Genomic DNA, 10,966 nt, shown 5'->3' on the forward strand with positions numbered 1-10,966 from the left:
GTAAACAGGCCTTTAGTTGTACTTGTGCGGGTGATGAACTTCCGGTTAGTTTACATTTCGACGACGGTACTGCTTTTGGTCTAAATTCATCATAATTAGTCAGGGTAAATATTTGTATTTGTGACTGTCCAATCAAACAATAACAGTGTATGATTTTCATGTTTGTTTTATTGAGAAAATTAAGAGATGTCTATTATCAAAGTGAAAGAGTTTCGGAATTCGGGATTTGCCGGTAGCGACTGTCCCACATATTGGGATTTATGTTGTTTACTAATATGAAGAGACAACGTTTATCATCTCGCCTTCTTGCCCTTGCCAATTGCCCTTGGGTCTTGACAAGCCTTGGGCTTGGCTTAGGCTTAGCCCACTCACACGTATTGCGAGGTTAGTATGCTATATTAACCTCGCACTACGAACTTGTTTACGCAATGGATTTTAGACTTAGAGTTGTCTGTTTAGTGTTATTGTTAACATCGCTTCATAACGCAATTAATGTTTGTTAGCCGAAACTCATTCCGCTACTGCCTAGCCAGGCGGCTTCTTGAGAGTAAAAATCATTTACTGACGTGGGCTTTCTCTCAATGAAGTCAGGTGTTCCTTCCCAGTCATGTGCGTGTACCTAGAAAGGAGGCTTCTAGAGAGTAAAAATCATTTACTAACGTAACTTCGTAAGGTTACTCCCATACGAAGCCAGGTCTTCCTTCTCATTGACCCACACGAAGGAAGCCGAAACCTGAAACTTTCACCCCTGAGATTTCTACTTTCCTTCTAAAAGATCTAGCACTAAATCATGTACATGGGATAAAACTTCATTTCCGACATTTCTACGCTCTCGTTATTTTTGAACAAGAATTTATCAAAAAAATGAGAAAAATATTGTGAAAAGACGGAAGAGATTTGCCCGATGTTTACGCCGCCATCTTGTTTCCTATTGTTCTTCGCCAACGTTACAGATGCGTGCATCAGGTAACGTTGGCGAAGAACAATGCGCCGTGCCTTCAATTTTCCTGTACATGGTTGCAGTAATGCACCCATGGGTGGGCGTAGCCTTGAGGACTCTGATTTTATTTAAAAACATTTTTCATATAGGCCTACTTTTACATCACGGAGCCTTCAAACCCTCCCCATACTTGCCTTAGCGAGACCTATAAACAAAGATGGATTTCCCTAGGAAATCCATAATTAAAGCTAGAATTAGTAGAAATCAGGTAAATTTGTCGGATTTTACTTATCTAGCGTTATACATGTAAAAGTTACACCTTCATACGTCTAATGCGTATATGAAGGTACGAAAAAAACTGTTAGTATGAATATGAAAAATGAGAGGTTTCTTACCAGACCAATCTCATGTAGATCCCTCGATCCATTTGTAAGCACCACAAATACAAGTCAATAGGATTGAACCGCTTCATTATGACGTAACTTCGATAAGCAGTGTTACAAAATGCTGTTATGAAGAACAATTTATAGATCTTGATAAAAATTATAATTTAACAAATTTGAAACTTGATTATAAATTGTTCTTCAAAACTACATTTTATAACATGCCTCTTAAATAAAATGATGGATGTTAACCGAGTTAAAGTAGATTTTCATGTTGATGCAATAAAATCCATTCGGAAAGAACAAGATGTATTTGAAATCTACCCACAGGCTATGGAAAAAGTGTATTTTTGTCAAGTGATCTGACTTTGCGTGCATCGATTGTCCTCCATGGGGAAGGAAGACCTGACTCGAGCTGATCCTGTTGCTACTTTGCTTTACGGACCTGGGGGCATTTCATCAACATTTTTGTCTGGCAAGATGTCAGACTGGACAACTTTCATTGATTTTGATTGGCTGAGAAGCACGTTACTATGGTAACCATTGGATAAAATGGGGCTTGAAATATAAATAAAGACAATCCCTGTAAACAGGAACAATCCTCATTTTCATACCGGCACCTCTATTGGACAGTGACACTTGTTTAGGACCTTTTGAACATGCACACACATTTAACTATTAAAATAAATTTAGAAATTGAATATAAAAAGTCTACCGAAAATCCTTACAAAGATCATATCTTGACCTTTTTACCTTTTTAGCCCATTCTAGGAAAGTATGAATCAGAGTAGTGCATGAGACAAGTGAGTGATGGGCACAGGGAATTTGCCAAACTTAATAAGAGCCAAGCCCTAGGTCTTTAGGTTTTAGCATTCTCTTCCCTCTTTATCAAACTACAGATAATCATTCTGCCTTCTGTTTGGGAGTAATTCATCATGATTCTCGGTGTGCAGCTCCCTTCCGTTTTGGTATTTCCTACGGTCTTTCTCTCCATTCTGACCTTTGACCTTGCCTCGGCTGACCAGTGGGATCCCAATAGCTTTGTTGCATTTTGTGGAAATGGTGTACCTTCAACCTGGCTATGTGATCCAGACAACCTACTTGCAGGTTGGTATCTATTAAGTTAAAGATGATTTTAAAATACTTCTAGAAAAGGAAAGAAAGACCTGAATCCAGGATTAGAATGTTTGTTTATACTAAAACCAAGAATAGGATCTATAACAGCACAAAATAGAGGGGTTAACCATATTTTCTATACCTTGCCTCCATACTGGAGGAGTGAGAAGTTGAGGAGGATCTGGGTGTGTTGCTGTTTCAGAATCATAAGAAGCATTAAATTTCCTTGAAGATCCGGCAGAAAGATTTGCATTCTATTTCATAGTTTTGCGGACAATTCACATTCACACGTACTGTGTATCTCTTTGACTGTAGAGCCATTGGAGATTATTTTTTCTCTCAAGACAATCAACCTCGATTTAATAGGCCTGAACATGAAATTGAAGATATATTCTCATCTTCCAGCTTAAGAAGTAAATTTGAAAGATATTATTGATGAACCCAGCAGGAATACAGCTGGATATTTACTTTGTACAAATATTTTAGACATACATATAAAATTTTGGGGGACTTTTTAAGATTAAAAAGAATCTCCTTTTGAGTTGCCAAGTTGTATTTATTTTGCTTACATTATGAAAGACAGAATAACGTGGAAATAATGTGTATTTGTCTGTAAACAGATGGGCTTGTTGTCAATGAACTTGCAGCCGTCAACAACAAGACGAGTGGTGAGATCTACCTGGACTTTACTTACCACTATGGCTATGTGATAGCAGCTTCCGTTGTAGAATCAGTGGTGAATGGAGACTCTGAGTAAGTACGATCTATTGTCATGTACTCTGAAGTCTGGTTTAACTTAGGCCATGGTCTTATTCTGTGTTAGAATTATCGGAAGCCAACGATTTCAAAATTGTATTCACATTATATGTTTCCTATCTTTTCCTAACTCTTTCCTAATATTCTAAAGATAAATGCCAGATGATTTCAAAATGAGGTGTGTATGGTGTTCTGGGCTGAGTTAATAGTTCCACATGCTCATCTGAATGATTAAATATTTTTTCAAAACTATAATATCTGAACCGAAATAACTTGCAAAATATATTTCTGCTTGTCAAGATAACTTGTGAATTATTTTTTTATTTGTGATATATATTTATGTGTGTATATAATAAATTGGCAAATGTGATGAGTTTATACATGTTTGCCCATTAAAGAAATCTATAAATCTCACACTTTTTTTTCAACAGGGATCCCTTGTCAAGTGTAATGCAGTTTGGGATAGCTGTGCAGAAAAGCTGGTTTGGTGGAAGAACGTGTGATAATTCAACAATGGTGTTGGCTTCTCTTAACGCATCTAAGGTGATGATAAGGATGAAATTGAAACCTACCTGTCTTTTTTTATTGGGCCACTTAATATTTGCACTCTACAAATTCCCAGAATAGATTGTAATGAACTATTTCAGTTAAACCTGTGTTGGTGGCCACCTGTCTATAGCAGCCACTTGTTTATAGTGACCACTGAACCAAAATCTCCATGGTGGCAGATTGTGTTTAAGATAGCAGTCACCTGTCTATAAAGGCCATATTTTATGTTTCCATTGGGTAGTCACTATTATTTAGTTACCAACATATCTAATGGAAAATGGACATTATCTTCTCCATTTACTCTAGTGCACTTGTGAGAAATTTGCATTGTATTATCATTTTGTATAATTTCATGATTCTATTATTTTCATGATGATGTGAATATATCCAACCATAAGTGACTATCTACTGTACAGAAACAGGGAATGCTTCATGAATGATTTATCTTGGTTCAGACAATCTCATTTTTTTTTGTCCATGTCTGTAGGTTCTAGTCTTCCCAGGCAGTGGCGTAGAGACGAGGTTACGGACCCGCCACAAGGACACGTGCAACGAGATCCGCATCGATGCTTCCAACGTGACGGATGGAGTGATAGAGTGTATCATTGCAGTGGATGAGATGTTGATGGATGCTCTTAAACCCTACTCCAATGCACCCTGGGGATACGCAGGCATGGTGGTCATCATGACCATGCTCGTCTTCCACTATTGGATCAAGTATTGAATACCCTGGCTGTATGATTTACCCATCCCCATAGGATTGCATGTGTGTGTGTGTTTTTGTATACAGACAGATGATAACCCAGATGAGTTTCTGCCAGAACATTTTAGGTATTCTTCGCCAATTGCCATTTTAAATCAGTTCAACTCAATTTCATCAATGAATATTAGAGACACATTGTCATGGTATGAGTGTGTTTCTCATTGCAAATTTAGCAGAGCAGGACAAATATTTTTAGTCATACCCTGGTTGAAATGAATCTGCCTCATGTGATCCTCAATGCATACCATTTCTACACCTGGGTAAGGAGTGGCAAATGCACATCATTGTCTTGCCAAAGGATAGTACTTCTGTGCAGGAGACTGAAGTCTGTAGATGTAATTGTTCATCTTGAAAAAATGAGTGGCTGATGGGATAGTCCTGAGTCCGTAGTCCAAAGTTTTGAATCTGGGCTTTATTATTATATGTAATTTGTAAAAAATATTTCAAATGATTATGTGCCTGAAAAATGTGTATTGTGGCGATTGATTTTTCATATTTTGCAATAAATGCTGCCAAAGGGAGATTAAATTAGATTGTTTTTTAACAGGAATTTTTATGATCAAAATGTATTATCGATTGGTGTTGACATGTACATTGTGCGTTCTATCTATTCTATCCATGTATGTTACCATATTGATGTGAAAGCACTTGTACCTTGCATATTTACTTATGAAAGTTATTCATTTCTGGATCTGTTAGAGGCTTAACTTATGAATGGATTTTGGTGGTCCAGATAATTGCTTAAATTCCTTCATTTTCATATATAATTATTTATAAAATTGATTGTCTCATTGATAAGATAGAAGGATAGAATACTAAAATCCATTATTTGGGATACATGTATAGAAATTTGTTGATGCCATGTGAGTTTACTATTTATTTAATATTGGCATGGCATATAATATTGGTTAAATGAATTAATTTGGTTAAAATATACATGTATATGGGAAGGGGTGCTTCAGTTTCCATTTTGATAGATCCTATTTGATGTGCAGTTTTCTTTCAAACAGAAATCCAAACTTTCAAAGAGAAAGAATATGATGTGTGTCATCTTTGTCCTCGTCTTTGTTTTTTTTTTCTACGAGTGGTACTGTACAGATGATAACAAGGGAATTATGTGTATTGAAATCTACTCATATAATGCATTCCATAATTTGAAAAAAATATATATTTATGAATACATTTGAATAAGTGTTGGGGTATTTGATTCTATTGCATATTCATCAACCTCTCACAGAGGAAGTGGCAATGCTTTTGTGAAAACCTTTAAATCCCAAAGTCCTTAACTTTGTAACATATGTTAGGTTTGTAAAGGCTGATATAAGACTAACCTATACATGTATACATGTTCATGTAGTTATGCATACCCTATGATTGCACAATGAGACAGGTACCTGAAATGACATTTCCTGTAAAAACAGGGATATGTCTGTTGCTCACTCTCTCAAGGGTTACACTTCGCAATTCTGAAGGCTCTTTATTTCGAAGGTTCGTATTTCCGAAACACGTAAATTGTCTATACCTCGATGTTGTTAATCCCAACACATAAAAGGGTTTGTTTATCCGAACATTTGTGGCATTATTCTGAAGGTTTGATATTCCGAAAACGAAATAAGGTTAGATGTTCCAAAGGATTGATAGTCCGAAAACGAAATAAGGATCGTTGTTCCTAAGGTTCGTTAATCCGAAAACGAAATAAGGTTCGTTAGTCCCTAAACAAAATAAGGTTCGTTAATCATTACAATTTCGGACTAACGAACCTTCGGAATTACGAACCTCATTTTGTTTTCGGATTAACGAACCTTCGGAATTACGAACCTCATTTTGTTTTCGGATTAACGAACCTTCGGAATTATGAACCTCATTTCGTTTTCGAACCTTCGGAAATATGAACCTTCGGAATAAGGAGCCTTCAGAATATCCGAACCTTCGGAATAACGAAGCTTCGGAATTACGAATGTATGCGCTCTCAAGTTTGTTGCTGACATTTTGTTGTTGGTTGTAGGTAATTTTATTTTTAGTCAGTTCAGCACTAAGCTTGAAAGTAATTGATGACATTGGTGATTTGGTTTATTTCCAATTGGTCTAATGCCAATTTGTCCAATTACCAACTCATCAATGATCATTTGGTCTACCATTAGTTCGTCCACTACTATCCACCAGGGGGCCGTTTCATAAAGCTGTTCGTAAGTTAAGAGCGACTTTAAGAACGACTGGTGAACCTTTCTTACGCGCTAAACCATCCCAAATGGTGTATAGCATTTACCACAAGAAAGGATCACCAGTCGTTCTTAAAGTCGCTCTTAACTTACGAACAGCTTTATGAAACACCCACCAAGTCTAATTGTCATTTCGTCCACTTACCATTTTGTCATTTTTGGTCCAAAAGCCATTTAGTCCATATACCATTTGGTTTGATGGGACCAAGTGTTACATTGGGCGTAATTGCGCGTAATGCATGAAAAGAAAATGGGTATTAGACCAGGTTGTTATGAGACGAAATGGTCATGTACTAACTGGTGATTAGACAAAGTGATTATTGGACCTAATGGTTATTGGACCAAATTGTTATAAGACAAAATAGTGATGGATGGAATGGAATTAGACTAAATGAAGGACACTTTGGCAATAGACAAATTGGCAGGTTACCAGTGATTTTCTACTCAGTGTTGACCTTTAGGTGTTAGTGTTTTGTCCATTGTTTGTCAGCTTAGCACTAAACTTGAAAGAAATTCATGACATTGGTGATTTCATGTTTGGTGTTGACCTCTTGGTGTTGTGTCAGCAAAGCACCAGCACTTAATATGAACCTGGTCATGGGGTAAATCTTACCAAGAATTCGGCTATAATTAATGTGATTTCAATAATTTGCGATGAGCGCTGTTAAATTATTACTATTGTTATTATTAAAGCATTTTGTTTTTTAATAATCTTCATTTTACATTATTTTGATAATACATCATGTTCCAAATGCCCTTTTGACTAGTTTGATAAATTGAAGGAATATCTTGCTTTCATAAACTTGATTCATAATGAATACATTCACCAAGCCAGTTGGAATGATTAGGCCTGAAATAAATTGATATATATGATCTCATAAATTTGTGAAATTATGATTGTTCACAATTTGGTAGTCTGATTTTGAAAAATAAACACAACAGAGATCATAGAAGAATGCATGTGTATATAAGAATGAACTCTTTAAAACTATTAAATACCTGTAATAATTGAATGCAATACAGAATATATATGGATTTATATTTTTTCATGTGTACATGAGTAGGTGCTTGATATGAAATAAATCATGAAAAAATAAGGACTGTCGTATTGTATTTTTTCTTTTCAAAAAATCACAAGCACGAGTACATGTAACTTTGTCTAAATCATATCTTTTGGGAGCACAGAATTAATTTGACTGAGAAAATGTACGTATATCATGCTTTGCAAAATATAGACGGGGGAGAGGGGTGTAACATAAAAATATATGCTTGATAGTTATAACTGATAGTAACTTTTTGAACATTGTTTCCCATGGACTTAATTGTACAATAGATGGCATCTTTTATGTTACCCCCCTCAGGACTGACAAATTGCCTTGACTGATTGAAATATTTTTCGTATCGGCGGTTGACTCGTGGAAGTGTACCTGTATCTGATTATCATTTTACGATTTTGTGACCTCATTGACGAGCAGTGCCTCCATTTGTCATGTGATATGAAATTTTTAAAATGTAATTTTCATAAAAACCTGAAAGTGAATTTAATTGGTTTGTGGATGTGGTATATCATCAAACACACCATTTAATATCCCCTTCTAGTAAAAAATATTTCTAAGTTTCATTAAAAGTTTTTGAATTTACATGTATATTATACATGATATATGGGCGAGCTGCTCGCCGATGATGTCACAACTTATTTTGAAAAATCATAACTCTTCCATTCTTTGATGAACGTTCATGAAACTTTCACCAATATACATTTTTCTGCCATTTTTGAACCAACATGTTGCGAAGGTGAACTTCACTTTTAAAAGGGAGCTTCATATTTATTTGCTAATGCATAATGTACATCTTTCACAATCATGCAAATTCAATCTGGCCAGAGTCAAAATACCATTCCCCCTTTCCAATTTTTTTTTCTTTCATGCACTTTAGCTAGAATTTCTAACACTCTACCATCCATGACTCACCACACAATGAGAAGCATTTTCTCAATTATTTGTACTACCATGCAACACTTCCAATTCAAAGCTCATCCAAACTCATATTTGGAGTCAAATTCTTTATCAGACAAAAGCATGAACCATACCACTCCTGAAGACGGACAGTAAGAATCTAAAAAAAAATTACAATAAAAAGTCACAAATGGCAAACTTGATGGTTAAGCTCAAAAATTTATTAGATATGAAAATGTACAAAATATAAATTTAACAGGCTCATTTACATGCACAAAGGAATACTATACCATGATTTGCCATCTTTTATCTACAATACACTATTATTTATCTTCAATACAAGACACAGACATTAGCGGATAGGAATTCATTTTGCTTTTGCAATTCAGAAAGTTCCTAAAAGTCCTTGTTAACATTGTAGCACTGCTAACCTTGCAGGAAATTGGACCCTTGTCAGAGTTGGATTTGCAAATTCAACACAATTCTGAAAATCAATTGCATCTTGGATTCTCAACCTATTGGGACTTGCACTTGATTATTCATTTGTGCTTCATCGCAAATCTTTCCTCGATCATAAAATGACTGATAATTTCTCTTTAATTATTAACAATGTATGTATATATAATTTCACAAACACCATTTATTTCTTATCACTTTCACGAATCAAAATGTTTCAATCACATATTTCATCCATGGGTTATTTGCATATGACAAGTTAATTTAAAAGTAAAATCTTGATATAAAGATCTGGGATGGGGATGTTTCACAAAGATTTATTAAAGTGACTTTTTTTAATAGAGTCAAGCTTAGGCGCCAATGCACACATATTATTTAACGCATAATCTCACCTGGGCCCCATCCGATCAATCACAACTAAGGAGGGCCAGCAACGTCAACATCTAAATATGCAAATTTGTTCAAAATATTTTCTAGATACGATGTACATTCGTTCATTTATCGTTCTCTTGAAGATTCAGTGTAATTTTTTTTGGTTTTGAGGAGATTGTGCAAATTCCCTGTAGAAAAAAATTATGACACTGATTTATTACCATCACTTACGATTGATTGATCAATTGTAACTCTTTGTAAGACAGGGCCAAGATTGATGGATACCTGGTAGTGCACATCCTGCGCCCAAGATGTGACCAATGTAATATATATATATTGCACGCAACTAAAAAGTAAGTGCGACTATTAAATCTTTGTGAAACACTCCCCAGATAAGGAAATGGAGAGATACAGAGAGATTCTACAGCCAGTTTCACATAGTCAAAAGTTTGTAGACATTCTATAAAAAGCATGCATCAACTGTATTTCAGGAAAGTGAATTATTAGATGCCACATTTGATCAGCTTTTGAAATTGACAGTTGCATTATCTTCTTTCACTGCTTAATTCTCCTCATACAATATTGGAAATAATTAGAGATTGATAGACTGTGTCTTTACGAGTTAAAAATTTGTGAAATTGCATATATCAGCCATCAATATTCATAATCTATCTCCACTTTGATCTTCATTACTATTATGCTCACACACTAATACCCATGACATTTTAATCTGATATTTTTGCTACAAAAATCTACAAATAGTACAATTGTGTAAAATATAGAAAATAGCAGGTACATATGCGACTTATCGGGGCAACTTGAAAAAATACCCACTATTTGTGACTTAGTGAGAAATTGTAATTTCATTCTTAAAAACCTTCTTTGTCTCAAATATGGGAAGCCAAAATGTAAAAATTTTGTTAACGTTTCTTATGTTTACTGTGCTCTTCTATAATTCTGTAATAGTAAAGACATCTATCTTATCTATCCTTCCAAGACAATTACGAATGATATGAGGATCAGCTTAGCACATTGAGCCTCTACTTTTAGGATTTATGTCACAATTGGCTATTCATCGTTAAACCACAACCCTAGACCAGTGTTTAAATTAAATCAGAATACTTCAGAATACAAGCCGTGGTCACTCTTCATTTAGAATGATCCTAGATATATATGTATATATATATTTATCTGAATCTGAACAGAGATGGTATAAAGTATAGGCATGCTGCTTCAAGATGATGTTGCTATTGATTGAATAATACCGTTTTATACTGGCTTCCAATGTAATGCTAGTTATACTGCTAATGATTTACTGGCATATATATGCACACAAGCGTTTCCTTTTTGCACGATCCATGTCACAATGCGACTGTAAGTCTATTTAGTGTTAACCCCTAGTAACCATTCAGCTTGTATATAATAAAAGGAATTTGGGTGATTGACTCTTGTCATAG

General features: G+C 35.1%; 1 protein-coding gene and 1 long non-coding RNA gene across 3 annotated transcripts; one reads left to right on the plus strand and one right to left on the minus strand.

Annotated features, from left to right (window-relative positions):
* The first annotated feature begins 2 nt into the window (after positions 1 to 2).
* Positions 3 to 4,849, plus strand: LOC121422849. 2 transcript variants are annotated; one of them, XM_041618070.1, is made up of 5 exons: positions 3 to 104; positions 2,223 to 2,430; positions 3,060 to 3,192; positions 3,627 to 3,738; positions 4,232 to 4,849. In XM_041618070.1, exons 2-5 carry the CDS (start codon positions 2,259 to 2,261, stop codon positions 4,466 to 4,468), a joined length of 654 nt encoding a protein of 217 aa, XP_041474004.1. In that variant the 5' UTR covers positions 3 to 104; positions 2,223 to 2,258; the 3' UTR covers positions 4,469 to 4,849. The 2 variants fall into 2 exon arrangements, with proteins under 2 accessions (XP_041474004.1, XP_041474005.1); XM_041618071.1 differs by having other exon boundaries at positions 3 to 99; positions 2,222 to 2,430.
* Positions 4,850 to 5,274: 425 nt separating this feature from the next.
* On the minus strand, positions 5,275 to 6,671 carry LOC121422850. The gene is made up of 2 exons (XR_005971195.1): positions 6,402 to 6,671; positions 5,275 to 5,963 (listed from the first exon to the last, which is right to left on the minus strand). It is a non-coding gene; the product is annotated as an uncharacterized LOC121422850 (long non-coding RNA).
* Between the last annotated feature and the right edge of the window lie 4,295 nt (positions 6,672 to 10,966).

Source organism: Lytechinus variegatus, chromosome 10, assembly GCF_018143015.1.
Source record: "Lytechinus variegatus isolate NC3 chromosome 10, Lvar_3.0, whole genome shotgun sequence".
In the NCBI taxonomy this organism is placed as follows: domain Eukaryota; kingdom Metazoa; phylum Echinodermata; class Echinoidea; order Temnopleuroida; family Toxopneustidae; genus Lytechinus; species Lytechinus variegatus.